General features: G+C 53.0%; 1 protein-coding gene across 1 annotated transcript in view; it reads right to left on the bottom strand.

The window, feature by feature from the left end:
* ASAP3 (ArfGAP with SH3 domain, ankyrin repeat and PH domain 3) overlaps positions 1-17,170 on the bottom strand; it is a 55,364-nt gene that overhangs the window by 15,282 nt on the left and 22,912 nt on the right. The window contains exons 5-15 of the mRNA XM_067530823.1: positions 14,410-14,459; positions 13,605-13,725; positions 8,443-8,528; positions 7,109-7,184; positions 6,413-6,499; positions 5,433-5,542; positions 4,029-4,098; positions 2,647-2,734; positions 1,768-1,816; positions 759-946; positions 243-376 (exon numbers count right to left, since the gene is read on the bottom strand). Of these exons, the coding sequence (XP_067386924.1) occupies positions 243-376; positions 759-946; positions 1,768-1,816; positions 2,647-2,734; positions 4,029-4,098; positions 5,433-5,542; positions 6,413-6,499; positions 7,109-7,184; positions 8,443-8,528; positions 13,605-13,725; positions 14,410-14,459 (1,059 nt within the window). The remainder of the gene's footprint in view (positions 1-242; positions 377-758; positions 947-1,767; positions 1,817-2,646; positions 2,735-4,028; positions 4,099-5,432; positions 5,543-6,412; positions 6,500-7,108; positions 7,185-8,442; positions 8,529-13,604; positions 13,726-14,409; positions 14,460-17,170) is intronic.

Genomic DNA, 17,170 nt, shown 5'->3' with positions numbered 1-17,170 from the left:
GTGAGTGGACCTGGCGAGATCTTTGCTTTTCTAGAACAATGGGAACCTTCTCAATCTAGCCTTCGTGGCACAAAACAGCCTGGATTGATCTTGGCTGCACTAGGCTTCATTTTCCTGGGCACATCTGTGAATCTGGGGCTATGAGATGAACTGGACGGAGAGGGAAGGAGAAGCAGAAGAGGACACCTGTGGGGAGAGGGGAGCAAGGAGACAGATGTCCCCTGCGCACAGGAGCCGCTTACCAGCAGTTCAGAGGTGCTGAGAACATCCAGGGTCAAGGACTGTATGCGAGAGTAGTGCACGCCCAGCTCCCGGTGAATGCCCGAGCACTCAATACACGTCAGGATGCCCAGGTTGATGGAGAGCCACGTGGGATCTGCAAGGAAGCAGCAACCCCTCGCTCACTGCGCAGTAACAGCCTCTCCTTGGCACGTTCTGCCCCTCATCCCTGCCTGACCCCTGCATTCTCGCACCTCCTGGCCCATTGAAGGTTGGCCGCTTAATCCTTTTTACCCAGGTCATGGAGCTCGCTAGAGAAATCCCTCCCCTCTGCCAGAACCTCCCCACCCTCCCCTTGCCCCTGGATTGCCACCCATCCCGGCTGGTACCCTGCCCTGGTGTCAGCTAGCAACAGACTAAAGCCACAAGGCAGAGCAAAGCGAACGATGCTGGTGATGTGACCCTCTAAGAGGGCACCGGTGCCAGCCCCATGCACGACCTGCGACTGCCCCTTGCAAACAGGCCCATCGCGGACCTACCTGGGGCGCCGCAGTCACAGCACTGCTTGTTGCCCGGCATGTTCTTCACCTCGCCAATGACCAGCTTGGTCAGCTCCTGCAGGCCACTGTCCGTCACCCCCCCGGCTGAGGCTGCACAGCCGCTCGGGTCACCCTTGAAGGCGTTGCTGAGCGCTTCATCCTTGCTGTTCTGGAGCACGGAAACCCAGCTGGACGGGGAGGGGGAAGGGACCAGTGGAATAGAAACCAAGGGAGGCAGAGAAACAAAAACACTTGCTAGGATGGAGAAACAGGGCTGTGGGTAACAGGGCCCTGCCTCTGCTCAAAGCCCGTGTCATGGGCTGGGGAAGACTGGACGAGACACCATTTGCAGCCTATCTTGGCCACGGAGGGCACTGTAATAACAAACAATGCCTTGCTCTTATATGGCACAGCTCCTCAACAGATCTCAAAGCGCCGTACGAAACAGGTCAGTATCAATATCCCCATTTCACAGATGGGGAAACTGAGGCCCAGAGCAGGGAAGTGACTTGCCCAGAGTCACCCAGCAGGCCAGTGGCAGGGCCAGGACTAGAACCCAGCTCTGCTGAATCCCACTCCAGTGCTCTGCCCACTAGACATCGCTGCCTCCACATTGCAGCGTGATGATGAAAGGTGCTCACAACATCCCAGGAGTCAGACAGCAGGCATAGGTTGCAAAGCTGCAGAGCAGACCACCCTGCCATGGGAACGGCGTGCGCTGCATTCCGCAGCGGCGAAAGGGGAACCCAGACTCAGTGCAACGTTCTGGCTAGTACATCTGTGCCCCACTGCTCTGAAGGATGGAATCCCAACTGCTCAGTTATGTCTCATAGCCCCAGTACTGATGACAGCCAGTGGAGAGCCTGGTGGAACTTAAGTGGAAGGGGCCTGTTCCTCCACGTTTGCATATGCCGAGGCAGCGGCTGTCCTGGTCTCTCCTACAAGGCCTGTAGCCATTCCCAGTCAGGAAAAGGGAGGATGGGCAGGAAGGACAGTTGCTGTCACTTACATAATGCACTCCTGTTCATCCTCAGCTTGGAAGTGGTATGTCCTGTTATCTGCAGGGAGAGGAGGAGGGGACAGGTGAAAGTGATGCTTGCAGCAGCTGGGAAAGCCCAGGATCTCCAGCCGAGTCAGAAGCACAAAGCCAGCTGCTTGGAATAAAAGCACTTGACTTGTACTTCTGGAGACCTGGTTCAAGTCCAACCTTGGGCCACAAGTGTCATGAGTTTGGGAGATCTCACCTCACCCCACAGAGGTCATTTGCCCTCATCACTTAAGGATCATACGATAGACACCTCCTGCTTAGTAAAGGGTTGGAATTGGAAAAAAAAAAAAAAAAAAAGGCGGGGCGGGGCAGCAGGAGGGATAAGGGAGTGTCTATAGGTCAGGAGGGCTGAGATGCGTAGTTAGAGCTGGGAGGGAGGAGAGGAGAATTAGAACAAGGCCATTTCAGAGCTGGGAGAACCTTGCACAGAGCTCAGTAATCCTGCCATGATGGCTCGCTCTCAGTTTACACCCCAGTTAAAAATACACCCTCCCTGCTCTTTGAAGGATCATCTGAGGGGCTACCCAGGTGCTGGGTTAAGGAGGGCTCTTCCTAGCCAGAGACATGGGCTTAAAAATGGATTTACAAGAGCCAAAAATGAGGAAAGGTTAGAATCAGACAGCAGATGCAATGCCCTATCCTGGCCTTAAAAAGCATTAGATACCAGGGCCCAGATTTGCTGTCAAAAGGGATTTAGGCACTTGGGATTTTGATGCCTAAATCCCTTTTGAGAAGGCTTTTAGGCTCCTAAATCAGTTAGGCCTCGCAGTGCTGAGCGCAGCAACACCTAAATACTTTTCCAAATCTGGGCCTGGGTCTCTCGCATGCTCCCCCACTCACGTGTCACCAGGTCGAAGCACTTCTTCTCCTCCGGGTGAGGTCTCACTTGGCAGGTCAGCAGGTTCAGCTTCACGGGAGGCCGGTTTATCTGTGAGAGGAGGAGAGTGGGCAGGTGAAACGGGAAGCAAAGTGAGCCAGGAGGCTGCTTTAAGGATATCTGGGGTGCCAGTCGCTATTTAGGAACACAGCCATTGTCAGGCAGGTTCGGACCCGGGGTTCATCTAATCTCCGGCAGTGACTGGCACCAGATGCACTCAGAGGAAGATGCAAGAACCCAGCAGTAGAGAGATGTGGGATCATCTTCTCCCTAATCTCGAACAGCCCAAGACTGGTTTAAAGACTGAAGGGGCAGTACAGCCTAGTGGTAGCACACTAGACTGGGACTCAGGACATCTGGGTTCTATTCCCAGCTCTGCCACTGGCCTACTGGCTGATGCTGGGCAAATCACTGTCCCCACTCTGTTCCTCAGTTTCCCCCATCTGTAGACCAGGGACAATAATCTCAACTACTGATGAAAAAGCATTACAAAAGAGCATGAGGTTTTCCAGAGTTTGGGCTAACAGTAACTATTCTAACTCCAGATATTCTTGTTATCTACAGAAATGCCCAAACGCTCTTTGGATCTTGCTGAATCTTCTTTTGCAGAAGAATTAGAGCCCCGTCAGTTTTCTTCACGACAATGGGAGTAGCTTTCCTTTTTTAAGATGCATTTAATTCCCTCTACCTCTAGAGGGCAGCCATTCTTTCAACATGAAGTTTCTACCAATTATCTGTCTAGTCTGGAACCTCAAGGTATCATTTATGCTCCCTACCTGAAAAGGTCATAGAAAACCCTTCTCCAGCATGTTCTCTCTCTCTTTCATATTTGTTCATACAAGTTGTTATGATGCATCCAGTTTGGGGTTTCTTTACAAATCCCAAGACTGGGTGGAGTTTACCAAAAGATTAACACACCTGAGTTTCAAGCAAACCTTGGCAGAGTTTTGGACTTGCATTTGGAGGATGCAGAGATTCAGAGGTCAGATGGACCCCTAGGAAACAAATCAGCCAACCTTTGCACAGCTCTGTATGGCATTTCGAGGTTACAACCTGACAGCTCTCCTTCACACGGAGAGACGCATGGGACAAAGAGGTACAGCCTGATCCTTTAAACTAAAAGGTTACCATCAGCAGCACATGCTCTAGGGCTGTGATTTGGCTGCCTGTTCACACACCCATTCATAGAGGGTGCAGTTCTCCACACAGGCTTGAATGGACTTCATCTCCAGTCTCCATGCAAATAAATGACCCCTTGTTATGACTGTTCCATGGCAGGCTGAAACCAAGCCTCCCTCCCGCCCCGCCCCAGCCCAATCAGCCCGTGCCCGTCGCTTGGCCTTACCGTGCTGTGTGAGATGGTGAGACAGCCGTACTTCACGCCACACTTCCTCTTCTGCCACACTTTCCGGATTCTAGGTCAGGTAAGAGACGGGAGTGAGGGGCCACATTGCACCCGATACCCAGCTTCTCCCAAAGCCATGGTGACACCCATCACCCCTTAGCTCACCAATGTGCTCAAGTGGGGAGTGCTGCTTCCCCGGCTAACGCAGCGCTTCCTTTAACTCACAAGGTGGAAGAATACCTTCTGAGCCCTGCTCAAATCCTCTGGCTGTCTCAATCTTCTCCGTCCACCTTCTGCTTTTGTTCAGAGTGCCTCATCCTTTCCCTTAACCCCCATGCACACCTCTAAGAGGCTTCTTCCCTCAATGCCAGGGGGCTTTCCTACACCACGTGTTGGCCCCGTTGTACACAGTCCAAACACTTCTTTTTCCTTGCTACGCCCACAGAATGGACCTTCTTCCTTTTCAAAGGGAATTTGGTGCCAGGTTGGTAACCTTGGAGACTGAAGTCCAGGGGAGATGGTTGCAGTGTAGGGTTCCTTACCAACACGCCCCAGTCCTGGCCCGAAAGGACCACCGCTTGGGACAGTTCATCTCCATCGGGTGCTGGCCTCTCTGCTGAGACTCCCAAAAGTGGGTAGCAATGAGTGCCAGGCTTGGAGAGGACTTGCGTGGGAGGTGGGCACCCGTCCTCTAGGAAATGGACCGACTCCACCAAACCATTTCAAACCTGATCCCTAACAGACATCAGCTGGCAACATGGGGGTCACTCCTGAGCTGGGTTACCTCCAAACCAGAGCCCCGTCCCAGGTGCCAGAGCGGATCATCAACCCACCAGCCATCCCACCCCCACGTTCCATTTTTTTTTTTTAAGTCACCCAAGGGATCTCAGCCCCAGCAGCTGCCAAGTTTAATTTCTAGCTCGGGTGGATGTAGACGCACTAGCTGTGCTCAAGCAAGTGCCTGAAAATAGCAGCATGGCCGGTGACGGCATGACTGGAGCTAGCCACCAGAGTCCACACCCAGGGGTCGGGGGAGATTGTGCATGGGTAGCCAGCCCCCCTCGCCTGCGCCAATGCAGCCATACTTCTCAAGCAGACATCGACCAGAGCCAGGAAGGCCACCTCCCAGCTGCTGCAGAGAGGTAACCCAGCGTGCAAGTGTGTGGACTTGGCGGAGAAACAAGAGCTTTTGAGGATTCATGGATTTTTAAAGCTAGAAGGGATTAGGACCATCTAGTCAGATCGCCTGCATGGAACACGCCAAAGAACCTCCCACCCAGTAATTCCTGCATTATTCGATCCCTCAGCGGTCTCGTTCTACGGCCAACGGCCTTCCCTGCATGAGCGCGCTGAGAACTGGGGTCTATTTGAAACCGGAGCGAGCAGGAGCCAGCTCGTACGCACCCATCGCTTTTCTTGGACAGAAAGCCTGACTTCTCCGTCCCGTACTGCTTGTTCCCTTGGTGCTGGTGGATGCTGTAGCCGCTGCCGGAGTTCTTCCTGAGCAGGTTTTCCTGAACTCATCAAAGGACAGAATAAAAATACGTATATATATTCAGAGCGTAGGCCTCGAGGTCTGTTTCTTTCCTGAGTTGCAGCCCTTTTGCCTGCCCACGGCTTGATCCTGCAGGATTGGGCCAGCAGGGAATGCCCCAGACCTTCCTTCTATGTTGTCTTCAGCACCTCCAAAACACCCTCCAACTTTTTTATGGCCGCTTGCGGGATAGTCACTTGGAACTCCAGCCAGCGCTCACCATCCCGACTTCCCTGGGCCTTCTTGTTGGCGGCTAACGTCTCCTTTCCCGCCATCTTTCTTTCCTTCGTAGTCTCTCGGACACTCGTCTGACCCTTCCAGCCAGCCTCGCCCAGCCTCTGACTGCCTGCAAAGTCAGTTCCTGCCCCGTTCATACCACCAGCGTGACACCACCCAGGTAGCTAGCAACGCACACCTGGTCCCAGGCCTGTGTCCTCTCATCGCACATGACAGCGTCGCACTGTCAATGGCTGAGCCCTCAGCCCTTGTCCTCTCCTCCCGCCCTGCCCCGCCCCGCGCATCCCGTCAGCTCTGGCCATCACTTCTCGGGAGGTGGCTAAGCTCAGCTCTATCTCGGATGCCCTGGATGGCCCGCTGAAATCCAGGAGAGCCCTTCCATAGATTTCAATTGGCTTGGCATCGATTCCTGTTTTCCTATCTACCCACCTGCCTCAGGCTCTGGCTGCTCCTGGCTCCCCTGGGGAAAGGGTAACAGGGCTGGGTCTCTCTGTAGAAAACCCAAGGTAGGATGCTCACCACGAGGCCTAGCTCTGACTCTGTGCATTATTCCCCCATGCTGCTGGGGCCTTTCATTGCCTGGCACCATGGGGGACTAGGCCAGGAGCCTCACCTCTTTGTTCTCCAGCTGCAGGATGCCTCGGAGGGAATCACGGATCTGAGTGAGTTCCTTCACCTCCTCCTCCTGGGCCTGATGCAGCTGAAAAAGAAAAGCAACAGCAGAAGACATTAATACGATCATCATGAGCCTCTCTGCCCTCAATGACAGGGGGAGCAGAGTGTTCATGAGGGGGGAAATGGGGGAGTCATCTAAAGTAGGGCAGGAACATAGGAACTGCCAGGCTGGATCAGACCATGGGCCCATCTAGCCTGCTATCCCATCCCGATATGGGCCAGTAGCAGAGGTGGTTCTCACGTATCCATGCTTGCAGAAGTCTAGTAGATTGGGGAGGTCTGATTTTCTGTTACAGAAGTCATGCTGGTTTATACTAGGGTATCATATTCATTTGGATGATTTAAAATTCCCCCGAGATTGCTCAGGCAGGGACTGGGCACATACAGCACCCTAGGGCCCCTATTAGCAATGTGTTCTCATTACCACTTCATCCAGTTCTCATAGTACTTAAGTAAGGCTCACCAGTCCGGTTCAGAGGACCACCCTTAGCCCCTTTTTGAAAAGGCAGCTGGACTCCCGTGGGTTTTCTCTTGAAGGTTCATAGATTACTTGTGTTCCACTGCGGGGAACAAAATAAAGGCCCTGATCCAGAGAAGTGCTGAGCACCTGCAACTCCTGGCTGCGAATACTTACTGCGTGTAAAGATGCAGCGAGCTTCTCAATGAAAGGAGAGAGGTTCTGAGCAGCCTTCCAGCCATCCTGGAAGAAACTGAGAAAGACAGAAATGTTACCCAGGGGTCTTGCAACACCATTCATCAAACACGGCCAGGTCCTTCACAGCCAGCTACAAAAATCCCTGCTGTCGACACTGTGGCGTTCCTAGCATGCTGCCCCCTCAGCCAGCGCACACCAACAGCATCAAGACCATCGGGGTCATGCAAAGGCTCCCCAGTGTTACCCCAAAGAGCCATGGCCACTCTGCTTGATGACCTGAAGGAGAAGAGTTCAGAATCCAGAGTCTACCTCCCAACCCCATGGTCACACTCATGTTGTGCCTATAGACGCTCAGCTTAAAGCAGCTGGGGTATCAGCTTGGGAAGCGCCCAGTGTACTGCCCACGGGCAGAATGGGCAGATGGGCGGGTAAGACTCCGCTCCTCCCCTGAAATGGATCCCCAGAGCACCGGTGCCAGATCTCTCCCATTTCATTACAAGCAGCCAGGATGGTGGGCTGAGGCCAAATCTCTCACCTCTAATTATCATGGGCTTCATCCTACTGCAAAAAAACTTACAGGATCAAACACCATTCAATTACGCTAGCCTGATTCCAGAGTCACTCCACTGTGGTCCAGAATCTGGCCCAGATCGGTACTAAAACCAGAACCCCAGATCTGAACGCTCCCAAATTTGGAAATCCAGGACTGGATGCAAGTTTTATGACACAGGCTCATTTCCTATATTGCTCTGAAGCAGCCTCCCCTAGAGTGCAGTGATAGGGACTAGATGTCCACTGCCCTGAATTCTACGCCCAGTTCTGCCACTGAAACCACTGTGTGGCCTTGAGCATGTCCACGCACCATGCCTCAGTTTCCCTATGTGTAAAATGAAGGATAACACTTAACCAAACACACACTGAGATCCTCAAACCATCATTCATGCAATAAAAATTAGTTTGGAATTAATTCTATTAAAATATTATACATGAATGCAACGAACAGCTATTAAGGTCATTTCTCTCCATGGAGAGGGATTGCTTTAGTAATGGACTAGTGACACTAAAGAAAAACAACCAGTCACTGGACACAGTACCAGTAAAATACCCTTTTCTGTGGCCCTTAAACAAATGCTTAATGTCTCCCATGTTCAGCAAAAGCCCGTGCTTAATCCATTGGGATTCATTTCTCTCTACCTACCACTCAGAGCTACTGGGAGTTAAAGCAAATGAGGACGAGTTAGCAGAACTCTACACTTGCTACAGGAAGTGACATCGCCAGCTGACAGGAAGCGCTGAGCGGAGTCGGTACCTACTTATGTTGCGCATGGAAAAACTTGATCATGCTCTGCAGGAAGTCTGGGCCTTGCTTCGTCTGGCTCTCGTTAGCTTTCAGCAGGTACTAGAGATGGAGAAGAGACACAGAGTTAGGCCATTGATGAGAGACTCCTCAAATCTTGGACTATCGAACAGAAAAGACTTGGAATTCTTTAGTGCTCAGATTCAGGTCTGGAAATGGTGATGCCTCTAGCTGAGCCTGGACTGAAAAGTTCAGATCCAGATCTGGGTGTGAACTTACCCTCAAGTCCAGAGCTGTTGGGTTCAGGTCCCATCTCTGGTGGAAACCCTCTGAGGACCAGATGAAAAAGCAGCCAGTTAAACTGGGCTTTGCCCAGCCAGACTAGTTTCTCAGGCAGTGGTGCCACGCACAGTGAAAGTGATCACAAATCTTTTGCAGATCAGTTCAGCAGGACTCCGCAATAGCTGCCTCTAAAGCTTGGTCTCGGCTACAAAAAGTGGTTGTGTTTAGCAAATGTGGGCTACATCAGCCCAACCTAAACTCGATTACTTTTCCTAGGGCCGTGCTAACACATTCAACTCAATTTTAGCAGGTCAAATTATAACTTGTGTCTCTGAAGTCCTATCTCCACTGTCACGCTGGAGCTTTCCCTTGGAAAGCCCAATGACGTGGACTGGGAGCTTTCACAGCCCTCGAAGTTCAAGGATTGGGTCTGTGAAATTTTAACAAAGAGAGCTTTTCTCCCAAGTGCTTGCTAAGTTTTGAGTTAAATACAGTGTTAACCAAAGACAGTACAATTTTAAAAACAATCTAAATAAAAATATTACTCCTCCTCTCAATTAAATGGGTTTTACTTGCATAGTACCTGCAATGGCATTAACCTAATAATTCTTTAGTGATCCATACAGCCTCACACACAGGACAGAGAGAGAGAGAGAGAGAGTGTGTGTGTGTGTGTGTGTGTGTGTGTGTGTGTGTAAAAAAAACCTCCAAGAACTTTCAAGTCTTCATGCAAAAGCAAAGAAAAAGGCACAATCCCATTTTCTCCTCTTTTCAGCTAACACAGCTGTCAATGGCTCACAGAACTGGGCTGATGGTAAATTTCTTCCACTCCAATTTAATTTTCCCATAGAAATTGCCATAGTGGATCAGATCAGGGTCCATTTAACCCAATATCCTGTCTCCAACAGTGGCCAGCACCAGCTGCATCAGAATAAGGAGCAAGAAACCCTGGAGATCATGAATAACCCACCCTCTATGCAGGTTTCTTCCTGACCCTGATTAGTCAGAAGTTAGCCTATGCCCTGAAGCATGAGGATTTTAATCCTTATCACACTCTGGATGGTCTCAAATACCCATATAAATGTTCAATCCTTTTTTGAACTCAGCAGAGCTCTTGGTTTAACTGGGTTTTTTTTTTTTTTTTTTTTTTTTTTTTTAAAGTAGCACAGTACTGCAATGGTGAAACCAGCACCTGGAAGACAAGTCAGCAGCGAAGGGGTTAACATGGATCTCATTACGAAGATCCTGCGTCTGTGTATTTTGGAGGCAAGGAGTGTGAGCGGGCCAGGGGGAAAGTGTTGACTGAAGAAGTGGGTTCTCTTTTTAGAAGGTCTTCCAGACAGCTGCACAGTAGAGTATTACAGTCGGGCAAGGGTGGTGAGATTTTTATTTCTCTCTCCTTGCCAGTAGCACAGCTGGAGAAATGTGTCGCGAGCCCAGAAAATGGGGCATGGAGGACTGGTGTAATAGGCCAAAGCCACGCTATAAGGAGCCTTTGTTAGAGGTAGCGAGAACAGGAGATTAAGTGGGAATATAGCTTTAATGGGAGGTTCTGCTGTCGAGTGGTCAGAGGAGAAGATTGGGACTCCTGGATTCTGTTTCTGGCTCAGAGAAGGTAATGAGGTCTCTAGTGGTTAGAGCAAGAGGAGGCAGGACTCCTGGCATCTATTCTTGGTTCTGCCACTGACTTCCTGGGGGATTTTGGGTAAATCACCTCACCTCTCTGTGCCTCGGTTTCCCCATCCACAAAACAGAAATGATACTTCCCTGTCTTGTGAGGTTAAATGAATTCTTTGATGAAAGCAGGAGCCTGGGGATGCAGCGACTGCTGCCAGAATAGGCCCCAGCCACAAACACTGGGTCAGCAACTATCAGGTGGCCTGGACCACCAGGATAGGACCCAGAGAAGGAGGTTAAAAAAAAAATGCAGCCATGAGTGTGACATTTTCCCTTCCTGGTCCCCAGGCTATGATACTTTCCAAAGGAAGAACAGACAGGGGCTGGAGGCGCATGACTTGAAGCCTGCCAGCACGTGCAATACACGCTGCTGGCTGCCTGGGGGCGGGGGGATATGTACAATTGCTCCCTGGATTCTGGCCCAGCGCTCTCAATCCAGCCCCAGAGCAAACCGGGTGCCAGCATCGGAACGTTGGGCCACCGTGGCTTATAAATTACTGGCTAGAAAAGCCATGTCAAGGTCCAGACTGGAATGGGAACTGCCTGGGTGCATGTCAGAGCCCCCGTACAGCTAACCAACAGTGGAGATTCTCCGGAGTGCGTGCTCCCAACTGTATAAGATAGTTCTCAACTACAGGTCTGAGGAAGACATGTCCTAAACCCACCCAGGGATCAAGCTGGGCACTGACCATCTGGGTATATGGCCCAGGGTAAAATCAAATCGCGCTAATATAGCAAAGCAGGTGCCCGGGCCACGGCGGGCACTACATACATCTTCTCTTTCTTTCCACTGCAGCCCCTGGGACAAAGCCCCTCCCTCCCGCTGCACTGGGAGCGCTGAGTGTTTCCATGTGCTGGTATTTATTTAACAGTGAAGCTATTCAAAAGGGATGACTCACTCCCTGGCTCGCCCCCAGCGCTCCAGCCTTTCCACGTAGCCCAAAACCACAACAAGGAAAGAGAGCTGCCGCTGCGCCACAACTCTGTAACCCTCCCGTCGCCCCCAGATGCTGTCCTGCGCTCCAGCCCTGCCCGCGCTGCCAGGAGCTGTCCCTGGGGGCCATTATGCACCCCCCAGTGGGACACTCAATTCTGGATAAGGCCGCGGACGGTCCTCGGGGACCCGCTCCAGGTGCACACGCTAACCTGCATGGAAAGCAGCTCTAGGGCCGTGTTTCTGAGACCATTCCCCGACCTGCCGTTTTCTCGTTACCTGTCCTCTGTTGGCTAGCGGGTAGAGGAAGGGTGGGAGCACTCCCAGCTCTGGAAGGGGACTGGATCTAATGGTTGGAGCGGGGATCGGGAGGTCAGGACTCCTGGGTTCCTTTCCTGTTCCCAGGAGGGCAGCACTGATTAGTAGTTAAAGCAGGGGGGTAGGCAGAAGGAACCCTGGGTTCCACCGCTTACCTGCCTCCACTGGTTTGCTCAGCGGTTAGGTGGAGGTGGTAATGATATCCTAGCTTGCTGGGCTCGTCTGAGGCTTGACTCACTAATGTTTGCAAACATTGTTGCTTCTCCCTCATATGACAGGCGATACAGACATGCAAAGTGGTACTGCACAAAGCAGGAACCCTCCCCTCTGAGTATCACTCCTGGGATTTCCCCTTGCTCGTCATTCCACCCCAGATGGAGCAGGAATCTCTCTCTCTCACATGACAGCTGGCTTCTCTCACAGACTGGCTGAGACACACAAACACGCATCACACACAACCACACCTGCATTTGCACATGCACAAATACAGTCACAGTCTGTGCAAGCGGCTCCCGAGATGCCAAACTAGTCATCAGCCCTCATTCCATCTTTGCAGATACCGCACGCAGGGAACAGCTTTGACACAGCCTGGTGGCAATTGCTGGGCAGGACATCTTCCCCGAAAAGAAACACACCTGCGCTGCCAAACCCCTGGCCCTAATGAGATCCACCCCCCACCCCTCTCCTTTAAACAGTCCTTCTGTGGAACAAAGCAAACGGGAAGTAACTCATCTTGCAATGGGCTTTGCAAAGTAAAGGCAATAGTAGCAAATCAAGCGGGGCTGACAGTCAGCACCCAAAGCGAGGTGGGGCTGGCACCAACGCTTCAGACCCACACCAGATCTAAAGGTGTTGAAGAGCTCAAGGTCCAGGCGGATTCCTAGCACTGGCTGGAGATCTCTGAGGGACGCAGCAGCAGGAGGAAGTTTTGAGCGCTGGAGAGACTGGGATATTGCCTGTAGCAGGCCCTCCTCACCCCATTTCTATCCTCCATCCCCCCCCCCCCCCAACCTCCCCAGCTACTGCTGATCCTTACCCTTCTCCAGCAGAGGCAGCAGTGCATTGGGAAGGGCAGGCCAGGGTCGAGGGGATGGGCCTCAAGGGGCTCTGTACTCAGATGGGAAATGGTGAGGCTCCCTAGCCCGGGGCCAGGGAGGGGCCATCCACCACTTAGGGCAAAGGGTGGGGGAGGTCTCATTCGAGATCAAGGAGGGAGGCCCCAGCCCCAGGGATGATGGTTGGAAAGAGGGAGAGATGGGAATCTACACCCCTGGCTTATTTTCTTAGCTCTCCCGGCCAGTGGCCAGGCTGCAGGCAAGGCAGGACGGGCAGGAAGCCTAGCATGCTGGGAGCGGGTGGCACACAGGAGGCAGCTAAGAGCTGCAGGCTAGCCGCGCACTGGGGGCACGGAGCAGCTCTTGCAGAGGCATGTGGCAATGCAGCCCCTGCAGATAAGGGGTGTCTCTTGGTTCTAAGAGAGCCATGGGCCTAACTCATCCCCGCCCCACTCCCCCAGCGTGCAGGAGTTGATCCCCCGGCATATTTCTGTGACACCTGTCCCTGAAGTATCTGACGGCTGTTGGGCAGGGTGATTGATTGGTCGGAGGGGGGTAGGGGGGGCTGCCCATTTACTCCTTCATCTGCTTTGACTGTTTTCTATAGGTCACTAGGTGGTTCTTCCACAGAGTGCCCAGGCTAGACGGAAGGAAGGATGGCCTAGGGGTTAAGGCACTGGACTGGGACTCTGGAGAGTTCAATTCCTGGCTCTGTCATGGACTCCCTGTGTGACCATGGGCAAGTGTCTCTGTCGTCCCTTCCTGGCAAGGAGGTGACCTTCATGCCCTTATGGGAGGGGATCAGATACCCCGGAGAGGGTGTAAGGACTCTCAATACAGCCTCTCCAGATACAAGCACCCGCATCACAGGCCCCACCACGCTCCGCTCTCCAGCACGGCAAGGACCATCACCTCACACATCTGCAGCTGGAACATCCGCCGCTCCTTCTGCGTCTCCGCGGTGATTTCCGCTGGCGACGGCTCCACCTGGATGACTCCCGCCAGCCGCGCTCGCTCCTTCTCAATCTTCACGCTGGGGAGACAGGACGGCCAGGGGCAAGAGTCAAGCAGGGCCCGCCTCCTGTCCTTTTGAATTACTCCCTGGTTCTGCTGGCAAGACGCAGTCAGGGCCTCAACCACTCGGAGAGGCAGAACTCGGAGCTTTCCCCACTAGGCAATTCTCTCCCCTGTCCATGCACAGAGCAGCCCCATCATCAGGTTAGAAGGGGCTTCCAGGGTCATCTAGTCTAATCCCCTGCCACAATGCAGGATTGTTCTCTGCTGGGGCCTCCACGCCGTCTCCTACAGCGATTCCTTCTAAGACAGGATAACAGCACGGCAGCCCATCCATACGGGTCCCTACCCCAGCCCCTCTCGGTCAAGGGAAGTGTTGTGTTGCAAGCGCCCCCACAGCAAGTGCTCCTGCCCCATCCCATGCTCCTGCCCTATTCTGGAATAGCAAAGAGCGCCTACAGCACCTCCTGCTGGGAGAGGCTGGGGCTGGAGGAGCCAGGAGATTCCCCACCCCAAGCCAGCACTCCCGGCTCCAATCTCCTTTTAGTGGAGATGGCATTAACCAGCAGCTTACGCAAGAGCCTGGCCAGCTGGGAGAGTGCAATTTACAGCGGGTGACCTTAGCTGCTGCCAGGGCCCCCCCTACAAAACACCTTTGTTTAGAGGAGGAGGATTAGCTTGTTCCTGCCGGAGGCAAACTTACACTTTGGTCTCATAATCCTTCCAGGCCTTCTCAATCTGCTTCTTGAAATCCTGCAAGCGAGAGAGAGAGAGAACTGCCGTTAGCGAGGGCATGGCCAGTCAAGGACTGATTTTACCTAGCAAGGAAACGGGCACAGAACAGCCGCTGCCCAGCGCTGGAGCATCCTTTGCTGTTCCTGGTTTGGGCTCAATACACAGCCCCATCTGTTCACCTCAATCCCAGCCTGCAATCTCCCCCGCCACTCTAGTCCTGGGCTCCCATGCAAAACTCAAGCCACACATCTCAATCCTGCCCGGCAGCCAGGGCTGGATTTACAGGCAGGCGATTGCCCGGGGTGCTAGTCTTGGGATAAATGAGATCAAACGCTCAACCTTGTTCCTCCAGTGCTGGGTTCCTACATTAACACCGCACTGGTTTTCTGCGTCTATGCATTTATTCAGCTTGAGACCGGACTCGACCTCCATCCATTTGGAGGTAGGGTGTAAAATGGCTGGGTGACTTTTCAGAACATCAGCTAAATGGTGCCAGTAACCGTGTCTGGAAAGCGCAAGCAATGATTGGGCATTCCTGTCAAATATTTTACGACAAAACCAGAGCGCTTGGGCAGCTGATTTGGAGTTTTTGAGGATTCTGCTCATGTGGCCAGTCACCACCGCGAGCAGCAAGTGGTTTTTCTACGTTTGGGCTCCTTAAAACAGATCTTTGACCGACGAGGGAATGCCATCACTGGCTGTTTTATCACTTGACGGTGCCATTGGCCAGTCTTCGGATCTCTCGGACGCTGGGCTTCAGCTTGCGTGAGCAAAGGCGAGAAAAGCGACCTTTTGAACTAAAGGACGAGGGTTAACGTTCTAAGGCCGTCACCTGCTCTAACACTATTCAACGCTGGTCCACACTTCCATTTCTTGCTGTTCGTACATTTCAGTTAGTCTTACAATTAAAAAGCTTCTATAAGCTTTAGAGGAAACTAATTTTTTTTTATTTGCTTACATATGGCATGAATCAATACAGAGTTACAGACCCTAGCATGCAAATTTATTGTCTTCATGCATGCAAATCATGCATCAAAGTCATGAAATGGACTGCAAATACAGTAAAAAATACGGGTTTTGGGGGGCATCAGTCAAGGCTACGAATCCAAGCCACGCCTGCTGTAATGGCTCAGACTCCTGGCGAGCCAAATCTGAAGCCCACCGGCTCAGCTCTCTGCCCAGGGGTGCTATGATCAGCTCTCACGGCATTTCTGACTCCAGCAGAGCAGGGCTGTGGTGGCAAGACCCAGCAGCACTGCAGCCTCTGGTCCATTCCACCCCACAGTCGGGGGGACAGAGCTGGTGGCAGCCCCATATCTGTCAGGGGGCAGAAGAGACTGCCTGGCACTCTTAGCAGAGGTGGGGAGGGAGAAGATTGTGGGGTCCTCAGCCCCGCACCACCACTAGGTAGAGACCGGGTCACCCTTCAGAGGCACATCAACTTCCTGGTGTCACGTCACAAGCCCTATGCAAAAGGAGAAGCTTTAATTGCATCACAGGGCAGAAAAGGGACTTTCAGAAAGACCCATGTGGGTCTCAGCGCTTGGAGCCAGTTCCAGCCAGCAGCAGAAGGCAAAGGCCGAGATGGACGGGCAAGCGTGGGGGATGTGTGGGGGAAAGGGCTTGCTGAGGGACAACCAGCTTTTTACAGGACGGGAGTGGGAATCCCCAGCCCAGCAGGAACCCGTGGGACCAGTTCTCTCAGGGCGCAGCTGGGGAGGAGCCAAGGGAGATGAGAGCAGACAGCCACAGCAGGGTGGGGGAGGGAGTAGCAGTGACTGTTTTGCCAGCCTTATTTCTTCCCCTGGATTCCTCCCTGTAGCCCATAACCCTGCACCCTCAGGCCAAGGCTCTGCACACCCAGGCCACCCTCCGTGACCCAGATGTGCAAGATGTTGGACATTAGGGCACCCAGACCTGCCCGACCAGAGGGGGGACATTCACAACTTGCCCGAGGGCTGCAGCTGCTTCAGTCGCCTCTGTCATAGCGGCCAAGCTGCCCTCTGGAGAAGGCTGGCACAGGACGGACCTCCAGGGTACCCTGTGCCTGTCATGACAGCCCGGGTTTGAGGGAGACAGGTTCCCAGGACACAGGAGGATGCATCTCCTCTTCCCCAGGTATTAGACTGGGGCCTGCTACAACCTGTAACTAGGAGAGAACAGCTCCTCGTCCAGTCAGGCCAGCCAGCTGCGGAGAGACCACTACAGGATCAGATACAAGCTCTGCTGCTGGCTGAGAGTCTGTGGGGGAAGGATCGTCTGGTGCTTGAGACCCTGGACTAGGGTTCAGCGCCTGCTTCCGCCACAGGCTGCCCACGAGACCTTGGGCAAATCTTTTAATGGCTCCATGCTTCAGCTTCCCCACCCAAAACAGAGACCATCACAATCCTCCATCCGCTCGATTTACCCCTTCAGCTCACTGAGGCAGGGACGACCTCTCACGCCGTGGCTGTGCAGTGCCCAGCTGGGACCGCCAGGCGCTAGTCATGCACCGGAGCCGACTACGAATGCAGGGCCTGGCCTGGGAGACGCTCTTTGGAGCGGGGTCACCGCGTGCCTGTCACAGGGCTTGCTCGGCAACTGTGTCTCCTTGCTGCGATCCAGGTGCATAAGAAAAGTGCTTTGGAGCCATAAGGACCTGCTCCTGGCCAGGGGATGGACACACAAGAGTCAACCCCAGAAGAAGGACACAGCAACATTAAATGGCAGCTAGATGGAAACCTTCCTTC

This window comes from Emydura macquarii, unplaced genomic scaffold (assembly GCF_026122565.2).
Source record: "Emydura macquarii macquarii isolate MOO-44397 ecotype Brisbane River unplaced genomic scaffold, CSIRO-AGI_Emac_v2 contig_3113, whole genome shotgun sequence".
NCBI classification, from domain to species: Eukaryota; Metazoa; Chordata; order Testudines; family Chelidae; genus Emydura; species Emydura macquarii.
This window is presented reverse-complemented; position numbering and strand designations above follow the sequence as displayed.